General features: G+C 33.4%; 1 protein-coding gene across 5 annotated transcripts in view; it reads left to right on the plus strand.

The window, feature by feature from the left end:
• The window catches only part of KMT2E (lysine methyltransferase 2E (inactive)), a 96,075-nt gene that overhangs the window by 54,393 nt on the left and 20,500 nt on the right, over nt 1-21,182 (plus strand). For all 5 annotated transcript variants that reach the window (XM_070617071.1, XM_070617073.1, XM_070617072.1 and 2 more), the window contains 10 exons: nt 1,543-1,623; nt 7,351-7,409; nt 8,347-8,519; nt 12,048-12,086; nt 15,335-15,565; nt 15,682-15,812; nt 16,834-16,951; nt 17,888-17,997; nt 19,207-19,471; nt 20,412-20,510. In XM_070617071.1, coding sequence (XP_070473172.1) covers nt 1,543-1,623; nt 7,351-7,409; nt 8,347-8,519; nt 12,048-12,086; nt 15,335-15,565; nt 15,682-15,812; nt 16,834-16,951; nt 17,888-17,997; nt 19,207-19,471; nt 20,412-20,510 — 1,306 coding nt within the window. The remainder of the gene's footprint in view (nt 1-1,542; nt 1,624-7,350; nt 7,410-8,346; nt 8,520-12,047; nt 12,087-15,334; nt 15,566-15,681; nt 15,813-16,833; nt 16,952-17,887; nt 17,998-19,206; nt 19,472-20,411; nt 20,511-21,182) is intronic.

The following is a 21,182-nucleotide window of genomic DNA, read 5'->3' on the forward strand; positions in this document are numbered from 1 at the left end:
CTGATCTTTTTTAATGTGATAAATTACGTATCATTTGGCAATGTTTTTTATTTTAATGCATAATCTAAACATTGTTTTTCTTTTGATTAATTACAATGATCTATATGTAATATAGAATTGTCTTTATTAGAAAATAGTGAAATAGTCCTTAGGATTTATACCTATCTACAAATTCTTGAAGGACCAGTTCACAGTTTTTGGATTATTCAAGGTATTTGCTTCTCAGCAGCTGCTCTCTTTGTTATGAATCTATTTTTTCTTCTCATTCTATTTTTCTACTGCTTAACTTTAGTATACTACAAGGCTTATTCTTTTTTCTCCTATTCTTGTTTTACATTGCCTCTGTGTATCTTCCTGTACCTACTGCCCATACTTATCTCTTTCAAGTCTGACATGTAGAGCACTGAGCATTTATTCATTTTCTAGTTTTGTTTGTTGTCTGCATGACATCATTACTTACCCCGCAAATTTAACTTGTTATTCTAACCCTCCTTGTCAGGTGCTCTGATTTTCTTTCTCACTTTTCCCCCCACGTCTTTGATATATATTCCATTACCTTCCAGAGTCTACCAGTTCTTGTCCCAGTGTTCTCAGTTAAGTGAAGAGCAATACAGTAGCAGTTAACTTAGTGTATTAGAAGAGTAATTACGATGTGAAGAATAGTTAAGACTATTTTTAGAAACAGGCATATGTATTGACTTTAGACCAAAGTCTTGGCAATAAAATAGAGTAATAGTAACAAATTGAGAAGTTTGCCTCAGGCTGGCGTATGTATTCTGTGAAAGATAGTAGAGGACAGAATGGATTTAATCTCTATCCTCATGGAATGTCTCTTGGATTCTTTAACTTTGTCTTCTCTGCCATCACTCTAGTTCTTTCCTTCTTTAACTCAAGTCTGGAATGTTGGAAAAGCCTCTTAGTTGGTTTTTCTGCTTCCAGTTTCTTAACTCTCTAGAATTAACACTCTCAAAGTGCTTCAGGTTGTTTCCTGTTGCCAGTTAGAGGACATCTACATTCTGACATTCCATGTCCTATATAATCTGACTACATTTTGCTAATCTAATTTTACCCACCTCTGTTTCTCAAAATGAACATTCCTCTTCATATATATTAACTGCCTTCTGGCTGTTGCTCCTCATATCTGTCTACTTGAGAAAACGTTGCTATAATGACATCTTTTCTTCCTAATTTTTCAAACAAGTGTCTGTTCAACTCCGTTATTCTCTGGGGTGCTTGTCCCATTAACTCCCAAGTGGTGTGGATATCTCCACTTTGTTTTTTTCCAATAATATTTGTAATGTGTACCTTTTACGTTTTAAAATTATATTTGCTTTAGAAATTTATATATAATATCCTATATTTGTCCTCTTGTTTTTGCATCTCAAAGTTTTATCTCCCCAAGGACATATTTCTATGAATTTCTCACAGCACCTTTTATAGTGGTAAACTCCAAGCAGGCACTTATTAAGTAATAGTTAAATGAAATATGAAATTAAGGATGATTTTAATAATATTTTGTATGTTCTTTTTTTTTTCCTTAAGTGTTTGGCAACATATTGACTGCATGGGCATTGACAGGCAGCATATTCCTGATACATATCTATGTGAACGTTGTCAGCCTAGGTAAGTCATGCATACTGGTAAGCCTGCCAGTAATTTTTCTGAGGTAATCTTTAGTTACTACAAGTTTTATGTATGAATTCTAGATTAAACAATTGATTGATTACTGTATTTCATCAATTCTAAGATACACTTTTCATTTTTATGTTTACTATTTCTTTTGTATTCCAGGATCTCTAAAATCGGGAAGACTCTTCCATTGATAATGTGTCGTGGTTTACTTTTTAGGTTTTTTACTTTATTAATGATCCATAAAATAATAGTGCGTCTTCTAAGTGATGGCATCTTTTTTCACTGGAATGCACTATTAAAGAATTACTAGAAGGACATTCCCTTGGTTACAGAATTTTGTAGGTCTCTACTGTCATTCCACCTGTTTGCAGTAATATGTTTTTTCCCCATTTATTTGTGTGTGTGTGTGTGTTTTAATCTTTTTATTATGGACATTTCAAACCTATGCAAAAGTAATATAGTATAATGAACCTACATGTTTCCACTACCCTGCTTCAACAATTATTAACAATCTTTTTTCATTTATCCTGCCATATATTTCTTTTTTTCTTTCTTTCTTTTTTTGCCGAGGAAGATTCACCCTGAGCTAACATCCATGCCAATCTTCCTCTATTTTTTAGTATGTGGGCCACTACCACAACATGGCTACTAATAGAGCAGTGCAGGTTCACACTCGGGAACCGAACTGGGGTTGCCAAAGCAGAGCACGCTAAACTTAATCACTAGGCCACTGGGGCTGGCCCCATGTATTTCTTTTAATGCAGATCCCAGATATATTATTTTCCTTATATGTATCCTTATGTATTTCAGCATATATTTATTTATGTATATATGTATTTCAGTATATATATCTATAAAAGAATTGTTTAAAAAGAAAACCATAACCACAAAACCATTATTTTTTGTTGTTGTTTTTTATTGATTTTATTTATTTATTTATTTAATTGAGTTATTGATAGGTTACAATCTTGTGAAATTTCAATTGTACATTAATGTTTGTCAGTCATGTTGTAGGTGCACCACTTCACCCTTTGTGCCCACCCCCCACCCCACCTTTCCCCTGGTATCCACTAAACTGTTCTTAGTCCATAATTTTAAATTCCTCATATGAGTGGAGTCATACACACATTTTCTTTCTCTCGCTGGCTTATTTCACTTAACATAATTCTCTCAAGGTCCATCCATGTTATTGCAAATGGAATGATTTTGTTCTGTTTTGCAGCTGAGTAGTATTCCATTGTATATATGTACCACATCTTCTTTATCCATTCGTCTGTTGCTGGACACTTAGGTTGCTTCCACTTCTTGGCTATTGTAAACAGTGCTGCAATAAACATTGGGGTGCATAGGACTTTTGGGATTGCTGACTTCAAGCTCTTTGGATAAATACCCAGTAGTGGGATGGCTGGATCGTATGGTAGTTCTATTTTTAGTTTTTTGAGGAATCTCCATACTGTTTTCCATAGTGGCTGCACCAGTTTGCATTCCCACCAGCAGTGTATGAGGGTTCCTTTTTCTCCCCAACCTCTCCAATTGTTGCTATTAGTTTTAGATATTTTTGTCATTCTAACGGGTGTAAGGTGATATCTTAGTGTAGTTTTGATTTGCATTTCCCTGATGATCAGCGATGATGAGCATCTTTTCATGTGCCTATTGGCCATCAGTATATCTTCTTTGGAGAAATGTCTGTTCATGTCTCCAGCCCATTTTTTGATTGGGTTGTTTGATGTTTTGTTGTTGAGTTGCGAGAGTTCTTTATATATTATGGATATTAAGCCTTTGTCAGATATATGACTTGCAAATATTTTTTCCCAGTTAGTGGGTTGTTTTTTTGTTTCAATCCTGTTTTCATTTGCCTTGAAGAAGCTCTTTAATCTGATGAAGTCCCATTTGTTTATTCTTTCTATCGTTTCCCTCGTCTGAGGGGTTATGGTGTCCGAAAAGATCCTTTTAATACTGACGTCAAAGAGTGTACTGCCTACGTTTTCTTCCAGAAGCCTTATGGTTTCAGGTCTCACCACAAAACCATTATTGTACGTGCAACAAAATTTGTCATCATGCAGTCACTAAGAAAATATTGATTGCTTGGTAAACCTACTTCCCTTACCCCACCAACCCCAATCTCCCTTGTACTGTGTTTCTTTAAGGAACTGAATTATTTGTCCTGATGAATTTGCTGAGTGTGTTCTTATGATTTAACAGGTTTCTTCGTCCTCTATATTTCTGTAAATAGGTGTGTGATCAAATTTGGGTTCAATTTTTCTTTTTGTAAGACTACTTCATAGACTTGTGTTCTATCAGGTGACACGTAATATCTGGTTGTCTCTATGATAGGACTCATTGCTAGTCATTCTTTACATCCATTACTTTATTAGGGGTTGTAAATTAGGGACATGTTATAATTCTCTTACTCATTACTTATTAGCTGGAATATTTCTATAGAAACAAACTTCCCCTATTAACTGTCCAGTTCTCCTAAGGTATATTTCAATGAATACAGTAGTTGCTTATTGATTCTTAGCTTTTATTTACAAGTTTTCAGAATAATGAAAAAATTTTTAAGTGTCATTATGAACTCAGGGATTTAATTGTATTGGATACCAGTGTGTTGCATTTATTCTTATTGATACTCAATTTTTGACCCCTTTTTGGTCAATGGGAACCTCTTCAAGTTGGCTCTTGAGTCCTTTTGACATCTGGTATGACAAGATATCTCGAACTTATATTTCTGTGCCCCAAAGTCAGAATTGCTTTTCAAGACCACAATCTGAGAGCTAGTCATGCTCCTTCCTTCTGGATTGGTCATTGTTGCTAAGTCTTTTTGGTAGACAAAGCTAGGAAATACATTTTGTCTGTTTATTTTTAAGATAAAATACATGAGTTTATACTGATAATTGCAATTTAAATTTAGGAATACAAGGTTTTCATTTAACCATTTCTATAGTCCATCTGTATCTCCTTTTATCCTAGTTCTCAACAACACAGACAATAAGATCATTAAAATGTCACATAATTACTCAATTGCTTAATCCCATAGAAGAATACAACAGTCTCAGAGTAACAGTACCAACACTAGCACAACAATATGATATGTTAAAACAGTTTAGAACTTTTTTCTCTTAAGATATTTCCCACAAGGGGTGTCTTGTTAATTTATTGTGTTTGAAGTTCTTTGAAAGAATTTCACTGTGTAGTTATAACACCAACTGGATATACCCTTATGTTGATTAGGTTATTAGTTTTACTTTTAATTTTTTTAAATTAAACTTTTAATTTTGAGTTAATTGTAGATTCACATGCAGTTGTAAATATTACAGAGATCCTCTGTGTCCTTTACCCAGTTTCCCCCAGTAGTAACATCTTGCAAAAGTGTTAATACAATATCACAACCAGGATATTGACATTGATAGAGTCAGGGTACAAAACATTTCCATCACAAGGATCCCTCATGTTGCCTTTTATAGCCATACCCACCTCCTCCTCTTGCCCCTTCCATCCCTGACCTTTGGCAACCACTAATCTATACTCCATTTCTATAATTTTGTCATTTCAAGAATGTTACATAATTGGAATCATACAGTATGTGACATTTTGAGATTGGCTTTTTAAAATTAGCATAATTCCCTGGAGAGTCAGCCAAGTTGTTGCATATATCAGTAATTCATTCTTTTTTTATTGCTGAGTAGTGTTCTATGGTATATATGTACCACAATTTGTTTAACTGTTCACCTATTGAAGGACATTTGGGTCAGTTTCACTTTTTGGCTATTACAAATAAAGTTGCTATGAACATTTGTGTGCAGGTTTTGGTGTGAGCCTAAATTTTGTTTTCTCTGGGATAAATGTTCAAGAGTGCAATTGCTTGGCCATATGGTAGTTACATGTTTAGTTTTAGAAGAAACTGTCAAACTATTTTGCAGATTAATTGTACCATTTTACATTCCTACAGAAATGTATGAGTAATCCAGTTATTTTTTTAAAGATTGCTTTTTGTAGTTTATTTTTGTAATTATATATTTGTATAATTATGTAAGTAGTCCCATTATTCTAAAGTCAAATATTTAAAACCAAGTATATTCAAATAAGTCTAACTTCTATCCCTGTTCCTTCCACCCTAGAAGTAACAATTGTTTAAAAATTGGTTATTCCTTTCAGTGTTTGCTTTCTTATTAGAAACAGCTATGTACATACATATTTGTATTCCCCTCCTTACTTATGTAAGCAGTAATATATTATATAGAATTTTTGCCACATTTCTCTTTTTTCTCTTAAAAATATATGCTGAGGATCACTTCATAGTAGTGTATAGAGATTGACTCATTTCTTCCAATAACGTCAAGGTGCTCCATCTTTTTCATGTACTGTAGTTTATTCAACCAGTCCCCTTTACGCGGATGTTTGAGTTGTTTCCAGTCTTTTGTAATTGTAAACAGAAGTGGGATCATTTCGTAAAAGGGTAAATGTATACGGAAAGTTTTGACAGATATCACCAAATTCCCCTCCAGTAGGAGCTGGACAATTTTGAGTTCCCCCCAGTAATGGATAAGCATACCTATTTTCCCAAGCCTTACAATAGAGTGTTTGATAGATTTGGATTTTTGCCAGTTTAACTAGGTGAGAAATGGTAATCTCAGAGTTACACTTTGCATTTCTTTATTATGAGTGAGGTTTTACTATGTGATTTTGTTTCACTTGATGATAGTTACTAGCTTTTTGCCAGATAGGGTTCTTTTTGCTGAGTAAGATTTGCTCTGAGCTAACATCTGTGCCAGTCTTCCTCTATTTTTTTGGTATGTGGGACACCTCCACAGCATGGCTGGTGAGTGGAGTAGGTCTGTGCCTGGGATCTGAACCTGCGAACCCAGGCCGCTCAAGAGAAGCATGTGGAACTTTAACCACTCGGCCATGGGGCTGGCCCCTTTGCCAGATAGTTTTTGATGTGGTAAATATCTGTTCATGAATTCAATAAGAGTTGATTAAAAACTGACTATTAGGGAGAGCAGTCGGTTGAGTGATACCTGCTTATCATTCTGTGATAACTAGGATAGTCATCAGTGATGCCCAGATACATGTTCTAGTAGACATTAAGGCAGGTCTCTTACTGAGTTGTGGGCATTTCGGTCTAGAGGCCTTATTTTCCCATCTAAGAATAATATCTAGTGTTATTTGACCTCTAGATTAATAAGTTTGGACAGTGAAAATTGGAGGGGGGGGAGTAAAACAATGACTATGGATGATGTAGTTCATGAGTGGAGGCTGGAGGAGGTTAATGAAGTATTTTACTTAATTGTTAAATGTTTATTATTTCAAAAGTGGAAATAATTTTAGGCAAATGGTAATAATGCAAATAGATTCTAATTCAGTGTCATACATTTATTTTAAGAAATTTAATTTGCGATTTTAATTACATTGTTAATATTATTTTTTTTCTGGACTTTTTGCTTTAAATACTCAATTTGAAAAAAAAATGTACTAGTTTCCTAAGTAACAAATTATTTTCTTAACAGAGTACAATATAGTCACTTAACTGGCTCTACTGTTAATTATGCTAGATCAAATCTAACCCATTAAGGCAAGGGATAGTACATATGTTTTACACTGTTGGTTTTTCAGTAAGAACATTAGAGAAATTGTAAAGTCTATCATACTTAAAACAGATCTGCTTTATATCTAAATTTATGAAAGGTTGATAAATAATCATCTAATATTCTAATGTAGGAGTTTGGATAAAGAGAGAGCAGTGCTACTACAACGCCGAAAAAGGGAAAATATGTCAGGTGGGTGAAAAGGATCTACATTAATTTAAGATTAGTGTGACTGAGACAGTAAGTGCCCTGCATATTTTTAGTTGGATGTAAACACTTTACTGATGAATGTTGATTGTATATATAATTTACAATCTCGGGTGTAGATTTTAAATATTCTTTTTTACCGGTTATAGAATAAGAATGTACTATTTTAGGAAATATGGAAATGAGGAAAATAAAAACTTTAAAATAAAAATTTTCCTACATATACGTAACCTCTTGGTTTAAAGAAGAACTAAAATATGTTTGCTCTTCAGAAATTTGATGAGCCATAGTTTATCATGTGGAATGGTATTTCTTTCATTTTTAGGAACAGAATTTAGAAGTATAACATGCTATAACTTTTGTTTTGGCTTAAAATATGTTGATACCAGTACATCTGGTTTTGAATAATAGTTCATTGAACCATTCCTGTTTGATGGGCATTTGGGTTTCCAGTATTTTTTGTTTTGTTTTATTTTTGTTATTACAAATAGTACCTTCAATGAAACCCTCTTGGATGCCTTTTCTTACTTTTGCCATTTTATCTTTGGACAGATTGCTAGAAATGGGATTGTTAAATGAAAGGGTTAAGTGCATATGTAATTTTGCTAGATATGGCTAAATTCCACCTCGTAGGTAATTTTGAATTCGCACTGGCAATGTATACAAATGCCTATTTCTCACAGTCATACCACCTGAATGTGTTGTTAGACTTTTGTATCTTTTCTAGTTTAATGTATGAGAAATGATATTTGTAGTTTTCATTTAAATGTATCTAATTATGAGTGAGATGAGGAAGTGAAAAAATGTGCTTATTCTTTAGAAAGATGGAGATATAAGAGTTTGTCATGTGGAATGCTGTCTTATTTTATTGTTTGAAATAGAAGTAGCACATGTGCAATAATTTTTTATTTTGCCTTTGAAGATGGTGATACTAGCGCAACCGAGAGTGGTGATGAGGTTCCTGTGGAATTATATACTGCGTTTCAGCATACCCCAACATCGATTACTTTAACTGCTTCAAGAGTTTCCAAGGTTAATGATAAAAGAAGGAAAAAAAGTGGCGAGAAAGAACAAAACATTGCAAAATGTAAAAAAGTAAGTTTTTCCTTTTTTTTAGATGAGTACATAGGAGATGGTGGGAACTGAGTTTTACAGGAAAGGCAGGAGAGTAATGGATAGTTGCTAGAAAAGGTGGCAGGATCTAAGCTTAATTAAACTCATTTAAATTTTTAATGTGTTAAAAAAATGTTTGCAGACTGCTTTGAAATCATCACTTTAATGAGACTAGTCATAGAAAAGCAAAAGCTAGAATAAAATAGAAAAGATTGCTGTTGTAGAAAACAGAAATAACAATCCTAAATTTTTAATAGCTTCTGAACAGGTAAAGGAGCGTATAATGATTTGAATGATTGTTTACAGCTGTTGTTCTCTGAATCATATTTAATCATTTTAATAAGGCTCCGTATTTCTTGAATTTCTTACCATGTAGATATTTTCACTTAAATTTTATGTGATAAATTATCTCTAGGATATGATGGCAGAAAACAATACGTAAGCCACTTTTTCATTACATTTCTTACAACTGCTAATGAAGATTTTTGTCATACAAGATAAAAAATACTTTTCACAATGACTATATTGCTATTATAGAGAAATTATACCCAGATATAAAATCAGAGTTTCCCAGAAAAGCCTTTTTTTTTCCTTGAGTAATTCTTTGTGATATTATTTGATTATTTAATAGGCAGCCTGTGCTTTTAAATACAGTTTTCATCTTCTAATTTAACCTCCCGTGTTTAAAATAACCCTTGACTCTGGCAGTGTTCACATACCTGTCTCTGTCCAGTTCTGTTACTCTTGCACCTGTATTTTACCCATTTTGGACAAGTTTCTGTTACCAAATTCCACCTGTGCTTTCTGGATATGTTATCTTTGTTTAAGCTGTTCCCTCCACCGTTTAGAATATTCTCGTCTCCATCTTTGTCTTTTAAACTCCTACTCTACTTTGAGGCCTATCTCAAGCACTGCTTCCTTCATGAAATTTGCTTTTCTCCTACCAAATATTACCATCTTTCTTTCCATCTCGTCATGACACTTGAACCTTTTATTATAGCACTTAACCACATTTTGCCTTGTTTCATTGTTATTTTCCTCATCTCAGATTGTAGATGACAAAGACAGAGATTGTTTGTTAAGTGTCTTTTATAATTTAGGAACTCATGTTCAGGTATTGACTCACCTTTTTGATCTACTGCTTTCAAATTATGCTTTCCTCTTTGTTTTTGTTTTTACGATTAGCACCTGAGCTAACATCCGTTGCCAGTCTTTTTTTTCTTTTTTCTTCTCCTGAAAGCTCCCCAGTACATAGTTGTATATGCTAGTTGTAGGTCCTTCTAGTTGTACTATATGGGACGCCACCTCAGCATGGCCTGATGAGCGGTGCTGGGTCCACACCCAGGATCTGAACTGGCGAAACCCTGGGCTGCTGAAGCAGTGTGTGTGCACTCAACCACTCAGCCACGGGGCTGGCCCCTCCTCTTTATTTACTGCATAAAAGTTACTTGGAAATTTTAGCCCTGTGCATTTCTGTTTTTAGGTCATTTGGTTTAACAAATTATTTTTTGAATAAAGCATAGATTTTGCATTTTCTCTGGCTGGGATGACTTTTGGCTATTTAAAATGAATCGGTCCTGGCTCTTGGATCATGTCATTTATTTTCAGAATATTGTTCTGAAATTTAAAAAGACATTTTTCTCTTGTGTTAAGTTAGTAATACTTGACAAGGATTAGGAGGAAAAATCCAGGAACTGGGCATATAACATCTAATTTGCTCTAGGTTAAGTTTTTTCTATTATTTGGGGGCAATATGTAATTAAAAATATATATCAAAAGGATATATGTACCTTTACTTTTTTTATTCAGCTTGTTGTTATGCCTAATTGTTAAAAATGTGAATGGAGTTAACAGTAGACATTCTGGACAGGTGACAGTTTTAAAGTATTCATAAAACCCTATTAAAGTATTGTTGTTTTAGCGGTTCAGGACTTTGACATGAAGTATTAACACTTAATAATGCAGAATAAAGCATTAAAAGACATGGATTGTGTATTGTGACACATATTAGGATTTTTAAAAGTAATATTTTCTAATATTATCGTGAAAAGAATTTTAAACTTGATTTTAATTTTTTAGTTCATAAAACCATTGTCAGCACATATTAAGAATGTTCTGTTAGCATTTTTCTTTGTGTTTCCTCTCTAAATCAAACTCCTATCTTCTTTGACCATCCTTCAGATTCTTTTTTTGTGTCAGCAGCACAGCCAATATCCAGACTCAAAAGGCTTTTAAATCATTTTTAGTCTTTGACATTCAGATTTATTCTCAAAAGCACTATTGATTTTCTTTTGGAATGTCACTTCAAAATGTTATTTTTCTCCCTTTTGCTGCTACAAACCCAGTCTAAGCCCTCATTACCTTATAGTAGTGCAATAATATCTTCTTATCTTTAATTTAATTAAACTTTATCCTCTGTGCTTCAATCCGTTCTGCATTGGGTTATGATATTTCCTGTGAGTATTGTTCTCATATTCCTTCTCTGCTCAGAAGTATTTCGTGGATTCCTCCATCATAGTGAAGAACATACAGTATTGAAGTCAGAATCATAAAATGTAACTTTTAAAATAAGGCTTCCATGACCCAATTGTAAGTTTTTTAGCCAGTCTTATGTCATACTATTTTCAGTAAGTACAAGCGTGGTATATTAGTTTTTCCTCGAGTGTAACATATCACTTCCTATTTCATGCCTTCTTTCATATTCCTGTAAGTACCAGGATTGTATTCCTTTCAGGTGTTCGTCTGTCTGAATATATCCATTCTCTACAGTTCACTTAGTTCTTCTTCCATGTTTTACATGAAACTTCTTCGCCTTTTTTAAAAAGTAAATCTTGTTCACTTCTGAAAGATAGTCTACATATAAATTTGGCACTTAAATATATTTGGATCTGTATTGCTTACTCTAGGTTTATGTTTGTTAGTCTCTCTAAATAAAGTTTACATTTTTGGGGGTGGGTAGTGAAGAGGATAGGAATTAAATCTTAAATAACACTTCAGGACCTGGCAGATTAGTGAGCTTTCACTAAATATTTATTGAATAAATACAACTTTGTTGACCACAACGCTGATTACTTAAGCCCCACTAAATGTTCAAATATTACTTGCTAGTTGACTTAGAGAATTAAAGTAATAACATTATCACCCCCAAAACTTGTCTCATGACTTGAAAAAAATTACTGTAATATTTTTAATACCCTTCCAATTTTTATCAAATTATTTTTCCATGGTTGTAATATTGAGCACTCAGAAAATCTGGAATTTTTGTTAGCATTGTGTCATATACATATTTTCATGTTCTGTAGTTTGCATTCTATTTTTAATAGTAGAGTAGTATTCTAGTACATGACTTTATTTACTTAAACATTCTCCTAGGTCTGGCTTTGTTGCTTATTACTAAACTTTCTGTTATTATGAGACTTTAGTAAAAAGCTTCAGTGAACTGAAGGATTCTTAAATATTAATTATATCCAGTTAAAAAAAAAACTAACTCAGAATTTCATGTTATTTCAGGCCTTTCGTGAAGGTTCTAGGAAATCATCAAGAGTTAAGGTAAGTACATTAAATTTAAGCCCTTATTATCAACTGTCAGTTATACAGGAGCTAAGTGGTTGCTTGTCCATAATCTTTACTTTATGCTCTCTTCATTGTTTGTCATTATGTTGCTTATTATATTTACCAGAAGTGGGACCATAGAGAATTATAATTGGATTCATATACCACTCTTGGAGTTTATCAATACTGTTAAAATATTAACCAAAAGGAGGAGGGCTATATAACTAATTTCTAATATTAAAATTTGGGCTAATTTGAACTTCAGTTATCGTTGCATTCCATGTCTCCAGTATCACTTTGTATTAGTATATTAGACATATGAATGCAAAATCACATTTGAAATTTGAAAATTTACTCTTTTGCATAGTTGGGATTCTAGTGATTTAGTTAAGTCAGTTGTTATAAAATACTATAAAATCATCATAAATCCACCAAATAAGTACAAACTAACCACTTGTACCTTGAATTAATTAGAATACATCCTCAATTTTATAGATGCCAAGATTGCTGAGAAAAGCAAGGCTCCCCAGCTCTGCCCCTCCTTAAAAGATAGATTTGTGTTAGATTACAGAGGTCAGCTCTAGAGTGTTAATATAGCTTTCTAGGTTAGGTCCTCAAGGGTAATGGGTTTGTCAAGTTGTCAGATGTTAAAATAGGTTGTGGGAGTATGTTACGGTATATCTGTTGTCCCTGTAGTAGGAAACGTAATAATTATTCCTTATTCCACATTCCTGGAAAACAAATCATTAAACAACTGTTTAATGATTATTCTTGCGTAGTTTTGTAATTCTTTCTCAAGAATGTTAACACATGGTGTCATTCAATATACTGCAAGTCCAAAGCCTCATAAAATGTTCCTTATATGTTAAAGTTGGTGATTTTATACTTTTATTATATTCAACTTGGATTTATGGGGTTTTCTCTGACACAGATTAAAGAGATCTGAAAAGTTCTTGGATTCAGCTGTTGAAACTATTGATACTCCAGCAGTTGTCCTTTGCTTCCTACTTTATCTAATTATCTCAACAGCAGGCTTAATGAGGAAGGAGCATCGTTTACTTAACTGAAATATTTTCATTTTATTATGTGAAGAAGTGACTAAGGAAATAAAATTTTTAAAATGCTTTGTGCATCTTTAAAAATATATTTTCATTAGCTTGAAGATATTTCTTTAAGATCACTACAATTCCAATAAGTAATTCTGTAGTGTTTATAAGGTTCAAGAGATAGAGAAGAGCTGTATTAAATATATACCAGGTCAGTAGAGGGTTTCTTTTGGGCAGGCTAAAAAGAAAAATTTAAAAACTGAATAGATTGCTGAGGAAAGCCTTGATATATAATGTATCATATTTGTATAAAAAACCGTTCTTTCTCAAGGGATCATCACCTAGAATAGGTAAGAACATAAAATATCAATTGGTGAAATAAGCATACCCCTATCAAATAGTTGAGCAACTTAACTGTAGTTTGTTTCATTGTAGAAAAGAATGTTACTTTTTGTAATAAAGATTAGTTGCTTATATGGAAGGAGAACTGATGTTAAATTTTAGTAAGTATAACTGTACACATGTATATGTCTAACAGGATATATAAGGATCTTTATGAAATCTTAATGTGATTTTAAAATTTCACAGTTCTGTTAGGTTGTGCATATTACAGAAATAGTCTTTTTTCTTGTCAAAGTGTTCAATATTGTAGAAAGAAATTGAGGAAGAGCATTTACAAATAAACTGAAATTCCATGTGTTTAATCCATTATAAATTTGAATCATGCTAATGGTAAGATAAAATATATGTTTCATCCTGGGGCCAGCCCAGTGGTGTAGTGGTTAAGTTCACACATTCTGCTTCAGCAGCCTGGGGTTCACTGGTTCAGATCCTGGGTGTGGACCAATGCACCACTCGTCAAGCCATGCTGTGGCAGGTGTCCCACATATAAAGTAGAGGAAGACGGGCAGAGATGTTAGCTCAGGGCCAGGCTTCCTCAGCAAAAAAGGAGAGGGTTGGTGGTGGATGTGAGCTCAGGGCTAATCTTCCTCAAAAAGAAAAAAAAAAGTATATATATATATATATATATATATATATATATATATGTCTGTGTGTGTGTTTCATCCTAAGATTGCAAATAAGAATGAATTGTGGGAATCTGGGTTTTAATAAATTTTAAAAATGTATGGTAATTGTGCCTTTCTGTAAGTTGCATTCCAGTGAGAAAAGGGTTCCTTTTTTGTTTTGTAACATATTAAGAAGAGAGGTTGTAATTTTCTTTTTTTTTTTTGAGGAAGGTTAGCCCTGAGCTAACATCTGCTGCCAATCCTCCTCTTTTTGTGAGGAAGACTGGCCCTGAGCTAACATCCATGCCCATCTTCCTATACTTTATATGTGGGACGCCTACCACAGCATGGCTTGTCAAGCGGTGCCATGTCCACACCTGGGATCCGAACCGGTGAACCCCGGGCCGCTGAAGTGGAACATGCGCACTTAACCGCTGTGCCATTGGGCCGGCCCTTGTAATTTTTTACTACTTGGCATTTAGCATTCTTATCATACAGATTTTAATAAGGAATCTAGAGGAGGAGCAAGCACTTAAGCTTGAAGGTCCTTGCCCTTATTATGAACCATGAATTTAGTCTATGGACCACTTTGGGTCATTTCACATTCTATGAGACATTTTAATTCTCATGTCAAATTTATCATGTGGACAATTGATTATAGTTCTTGGAATTACACTAAATTATGTGTTTTTGTTATAAAATGTTAAAATTGTATATTAGAAAGTAAGTTTATACTTAATGAGCAGTATATGTAGTTTATATAATAATTGCTAATTTATTCTGGTTAACTAGAACTGTGAGTGCAGAGTAGATAGTGGCAGTCTTTGAGATAAAAAATTTTATGTGCTATCTATTTTTAACTGTTAGTTGACAATGGCTCCAAAGTTTTGGGTATTTACACTTTTATTGATAGCCTCCATTTGGCTACAATAGTGATGGTGAAGCTTGAATTTCTGCTGTTCCAACTTAACTCAGCTTCCTTCCATTTTCCAACTCATGTTTGTCTGGCATGCGGTATGAAAATGTAGTAGGCTGCTCATTTATTATCTTCTTTTCACTAGGACCAGCTTAGAAAGCCTAGCATTATTTCTAGTTTATATTATGTTCTTTTATATAGATTGTGATTTATTTTTTGTGTATGTGTGTATGAATACTTTGTCTAGATATTAATTTTAGTTTGCTGTAATTTCAGGGTTCAGCTCCAGAGATTGATCCTTCATCTGATGGTGCAAATTTTGGATGGGAGACAAAAATCAAAGCATGGATGGATCGATATGAAGAAGCAAATAATAACCAATACAGTGAGGGTGTTCAAAGGGAGGCACAAAGACTAGCTCTGAGATTAGGCAATGGAAATGACAAAAAAGAGATAAATAAATCAGATTTGAATACCAACAATTTGCTCTTCAAACCTCCTGTAGAGGTAAGTATATCATTTGCCAAAAAATTATAAAACAAAACCTTTTTCTACTGTATATCTTAAGTAGTTAGACTAAAAGCAGTCAGGTTTAATTAATCTCAACATTTCTTTGATTTTAGAGCTATATACAAAAAAATAAGAAAATCCTGAAATCTGCAAAAGATCTGCCTCCTGATGCACTTATCATTGAATACAGAGGGAAGTTTATGCTCAGAGAACAGTTTGAAGCAAATGGGTATTTCTTTAAGAGGTATATTCATTTATTTTCCCTCATTAGTTTTTGTAGTTAAGTATTGAATTTTTGGCTGTTGTACCAGGATGCTGTATTTATATGTATTTTGTTTTCTTAAGTGATCATTTTAATATTTAAAATGGTAGTGTGGTTGAACAGTGACTAATGATAACTTTTGAACTATAATAACGTGAAAAAATGCAGATATAGTCCTCGGTCTCTTATCCATCACGTATCTTGCTGACATGCCTAAAACAATCTACTTCAAAGATAAACTGCAGCAATATAGGTGCACTTTAATTAAAGACTCTGCTTACCTGAGATTATGAGGTACCGTTTCCATCCACGACCCTTCCTATTTCCTTGTAACAAAATTGCTAGAACCGGAAAGGACCATTGGTGACCACAGGCACACCCTTCCTCTTTGTGAGAGGACGTTGATCTGGGCTTAACAGTGTTGCCACCACTTTCAGCTCCCGCTTCCTTGGTCATGCAGGCTTTGGAGGTTCTTCTGTGGTTTGTGGCTTTTTGGAGGAATTGATGTGATCCTTTGATAGCCACTGCTTCCCTGAGGTCTAGAAGTATGTTTATGTCTCGAGGGAGATAACATTCTCAGTCCATGTTAATTAAAAAATATTTGTTTATAACTTGAGATTTTACTTAAGATATGAAAGATACAGAAGAATCTTTCCCTTTTGAAAGTATAGCAGATTTGATCTGAAACAGTGCTGTAAATCAAACACTTAAAGGCACCAGGAGATAGGGACTATAAACGTATCCAATTATGAATCCTTTTGTAAAGGCAGTAGTAGTCATTCCTTTTGTAAATGTGAATTTCCACCTTCAATTAATTACCTTTAAGCAAGGTTATAGGAGCAGGTAAAAATCTTATTAGCATGAACTAGCATAATGGTTAAGAATGGATTCTGGTATCAGACTGCCTGTGTTCAAATCTTGTCTTCACTCCTTATTGTGAGTATTTTTGAAGTTTCTTAAACTCAAAATTTTAATAGTTTATAATGCATTTCTTTCTTTTTAGACCATACCCTTTTGTTTTATTCTATTCTAAATTTCATGGGCTAGAAATGTGTGTTGATGCAAGGACTTTTGGGAATGAGGCTCGGTTCATCAGACGTTCTTGTACACCCAATGCAGAGGTAAGCTTATAGAAATCCTTTGGGGAGCCTGGGGTTCAGGGTGTGGAATCTGTATTAAGCACAAAAGTCTGGTAGCCTAAAATACTTAACTGTTAATGCAGTTTATACTGCCCAGCATCTTTCCATTATGAAAATTTAGGTGATATTGGCTGTAAGGACTTAAAATATTACTTGGCACATTGAAGAAACTGTGAAGTTCCTTGTAAGAGGAAATATTGGACTTAACATTTATCCTGAAAGCTCTGTTTATGGATCAAATATATGCTCTGATTTGATCAAAGTAGATGACAAAGCTGAAAGCTAAAGAAGATTTTCTATGTGCTACTACAAAATTTTTCATAAAATTGTGTTTTAGTGTGGAGTATGGAATATTTCTGGTTTTGTTTCTTTACATGCTAAAATAAATGTTTTTAATTTTATAATTATATGTTACAGTTACGAGTATAAGTTTTGAAGGCAGACTACATTCACGTCTTCTCTTGGACTTACTAACTTTGTAACTTTGTGCTTCAGTTTTATCTGTAAAAGTGTTATGAGGACTAAAGGAGTTTAGTACCTAGAACAGTGTCTGTCACAGAAAGTGTAGTGTTAACTGGACCATTACTGCATTTCCTCAAATCAAAGATGCCATCACTTGTAAAACTCCCAATTTCAGAGATGCTAAAAGGTAAAAAAATATGCATCATAGAATTGATGAAATACAGTATTTTCTGTTTAATGCTACCTGGTGGGCTGTAGAGCGTGCATCAAGCTTGCACTGACGTACCTCCTTCACAGTTGATAACCACTGACTTATGGTTTACAAGTCTTATAATCAATGGCATGTTTTCCATGTCGTATTTGTGAATTACTTTGAATAGTTTTCCTAATGGTTGGATGAGATGCTTCTAAAGGCAGAAAGTAATTTATAGAAATATAAAATTATTCTTTTAACAGGTGAGGCATGAAATTGAAGATGGAACCATACATCTTTACATTTATTCTATACAAAGTATTCCAAAGGGAACTGAAATTACTATTGCCTTTGATTTTGACTATGGGAATTGGTAAGTTCAAGTCTCTAGTTTCTTATTTTTTTTTTATTTATCATGAGGCAATTCAAAGTACTTGAAAACAAGCATTTTGGTATCAGCTTCCATTACAGCATTGTTGCTTATTAGTACTTTTCCAAACTTCCCCTAATTATTATTGTAATGTAAATGCTCATAGTAATTATAATTAGTAATCATAATTCAGCCATAAAACACTGAGTTTAAATGAGAATTTTTTCCTTCTTCTATTTTATAGGGTAAAATTTTAGTCATACAGTTAGTTTGGTTAATCAGTAGGAATGGATAATTTTACTTTTTGCCCCTCAAAACAAAAGAAATTGTGCCAAATTTTCTTCGCACTATAAATTGAGTTTATTGGAGATCCTGTGAGGAAACTCTGAGCATTATTGTTCTGAAACACTAGGGGGAAAAAAGTTAATTCTGAGTATAGAAACTTCAATTTAAATTTTTAAAAGTTTAATATAAAAAACATAAATAATAATAACACAAAAGTCCATGTGCTTCCTTCCCAAATTAAGAAATAAAACATTGTCCATTGAAGCCCCTCATGTTTAGCAGCCAGATTGCATCTCCCTTTCCTCTTTTGCAGAGATAACTGCCATCTTTGATTTGGTGCATTTAGCATTTTTATTATATCTGCATATGTCCCTAAATGGTATCTAGTATTTTGTATATTTTAAAATTTATGTAAATTATCTACTGTATTATGCTACATTCATCTTTTCTTATTCGTTACTGTTGTGAGCTTCAGTTCTATTGTTACGTGTAGCTCTAGCTCATTTATTTTTACTGCTCATGCCATTTATCTAGTCCCCTATTGCTAGAACTTTAGATTTCCAAAAAATGCTCCTGTGGCTTTTTGAACATATTTAGGTTTTTGCCTTAATGTAAGCCACAGTACCATATTGCTTAAAAAGACTCAGTTGTAATTTACTGGAGTTTTCTCCTCCTAGAAACCGTTACTTACTAGTTATCCTTGTGATTGAAGGTCTAATCTCTGGTCAGAAATCAATTTCTAATTATTACATTGTTTTTATGAGAAAGTACGATCTTTTGTGATAGTTACCAGAAATGCAAATCAGTGAAAGGTAAGTATTGCTTATAATTAGTAACAGCCTACAATTTTGTGGAGTTGTAGCTTAAAATGGATTAGAAAATTTTACAGTTTGTCTTGAATAAATATTAAACTGGTTATCTTTCCAGTAAGTACAAGGTGGATTGTGCATGCCTCAAAGAAAACCCAGAGTGCCCTGTACTAAAACGTAGTTCTGAATCCACGGAAAACATCAATAGTGGTTATGAGACCAGAAGGAAAAAAGGAAAAAAAGAAAAAGATATTTCAAAGGAAAAAGACCCACAAAATCAGAATATTACTTTAGATTGTGAGGGAACAACCAACAAAATGAAGAGCCCAGAAACTAAACAGATAAAGCCGTCTCCACTGCGACTGTCAGTGTCAAATAATCAGGTATGGAACTATGCTGACTCTTACGGACAGGAGTTAACAGCGGAAAATAATGTCGTGTTTGAACCTCTCTTTTGTTTTATGTAAAATGGTTTAAAATTTTTAAGTCCATTCTGTTATGTAATGAAGTACTTATAAGCGTAAAATACAGGTTCTGCTAGAATTTGTACAATATTTGTTAAACTGTTAAGAGACAACTCAGCCAGCAAATCCTTGGAGCATTCAATATGAGATGTTTCTAAGACAGGGTAATTTAAAAGATTCTCCCAGATGGCACTGTTCTATGTTCATAATGTTCTTATTTAAAGTCTGAAGTCCTAAAATTTCCTTTTCTTTAATATTTTGGACATAAATCAATTCTATAAGGGTGACAGATAAGACTTTAGAGGGAAAATTCTAAGTATCCATTAAGATAATTTGGGGGAAGGGGTTTGGCCTATACTTTTTGCCCCAGGAGGAAATATATTATTATATGTCCTCTAAACAAATGGAAGTTAGAAGGCACTATTGAAATGTGAAAATTAAGTAAGGTTTTACTCACCTCCAGTACCCTATCTTCTAGAAATAATTTCCGTAAAGTTTTAAATTGAACAAACATTTATTGAGCACTTGGTATTTCGAAGCAGTGGGTTTTGTGAAATACTTGTATGTTTATGTTTTGGGAAGAATATAAACATAAGGCCCTGCTACCATGTTTGACCTTGTGGGCTCTATTGATAAGAACATTATTGACTAGAACTTTAAAAAGCAATTATTTGATTCCATGATTTTGAAAAGTTTCTTCAATTAGGAATCAGTTTTAAATTTCTGAAATGGATTTAAGTAGGCTTGCGCTTTTTATATGTTGAATTAGTTGTGGTTGAAAGACGTTTAAATTAGGTCGATGTCCCTAGTTTGTAGATGGAGTAGTAGTTTTTATAAAGCAGTCATTTCCGTCTTTCAGGAACCAGATTTTATTGATGATATTGAAGAAAAAACTCCCATTAGCAATGAAGTTGAAATGGAATCAGAGGAGCAGATTGCAGAAAGGAAAAGGAAGATGGTAAGTTGGGAAGCCAGTAGCTGCTTTCTGCTGTCACTTGGGCTTAGTGACAGCTGCTCTTCCCATAATAATCTTTGCTGCCTTTACAAGGACATTTACACTCTTCCCTGTTTGACGGTAGCAAATATGATGTGCCACTCAGCATTTCTACTTGGCTTTGTCATTACCATTCAAGTAACTTCCACTAATCTGATGTATTTTTACTGTGTGTTCATTAGACATTTTAGAAATAATTTTTTAACACTTTTGAAGCTGAGAACTATTAATAAATTTTAATGCCAGAATTATTGTTCAAAATGTCTTTCATTAGCTAAATGTATCTTTCTCTTCATAATTTAATGTAAAACAAAAATGGAATTTTAAAGCTTATAATAGCACCAAATAAATGGCTATGCAAAAAAAACCCCGTTTGGTAGCTACTGTTTCTGTATCTCATACTGCTATCATAAAATAAGGTTTTCCTTAAAGTAAGTTTAGTATTTATATTCTTTGTATTAATTATTTGCAAATATCTGTATTAAAACTAGAACAAGATATTGTCTCACAAATCTATGGTAATTTAGCAATTGATACAATGTTTAGGCCAGTTAAGAAAGTGTTATGATATAGTTTGCCCTAAGATTTGAAAATGACTTTACTCACCAACTAATGATCTTAGTATCAGTTTTCCCC

This window comes from Equus przewalskii, chromosome 4 (genome assembly GCF_037783145.1).
Source record: "Equus przewalskii isolate Varuska chromosome 4, EquPr2, whole genome shotgun sequence".
NCBI classification, from domain to species: domain Eukaryota; kingdom Metazoa; phylum Chordata; class Mammalia; order Perissodactyla; family Equidae; genus Equus; species Equus przewalskii.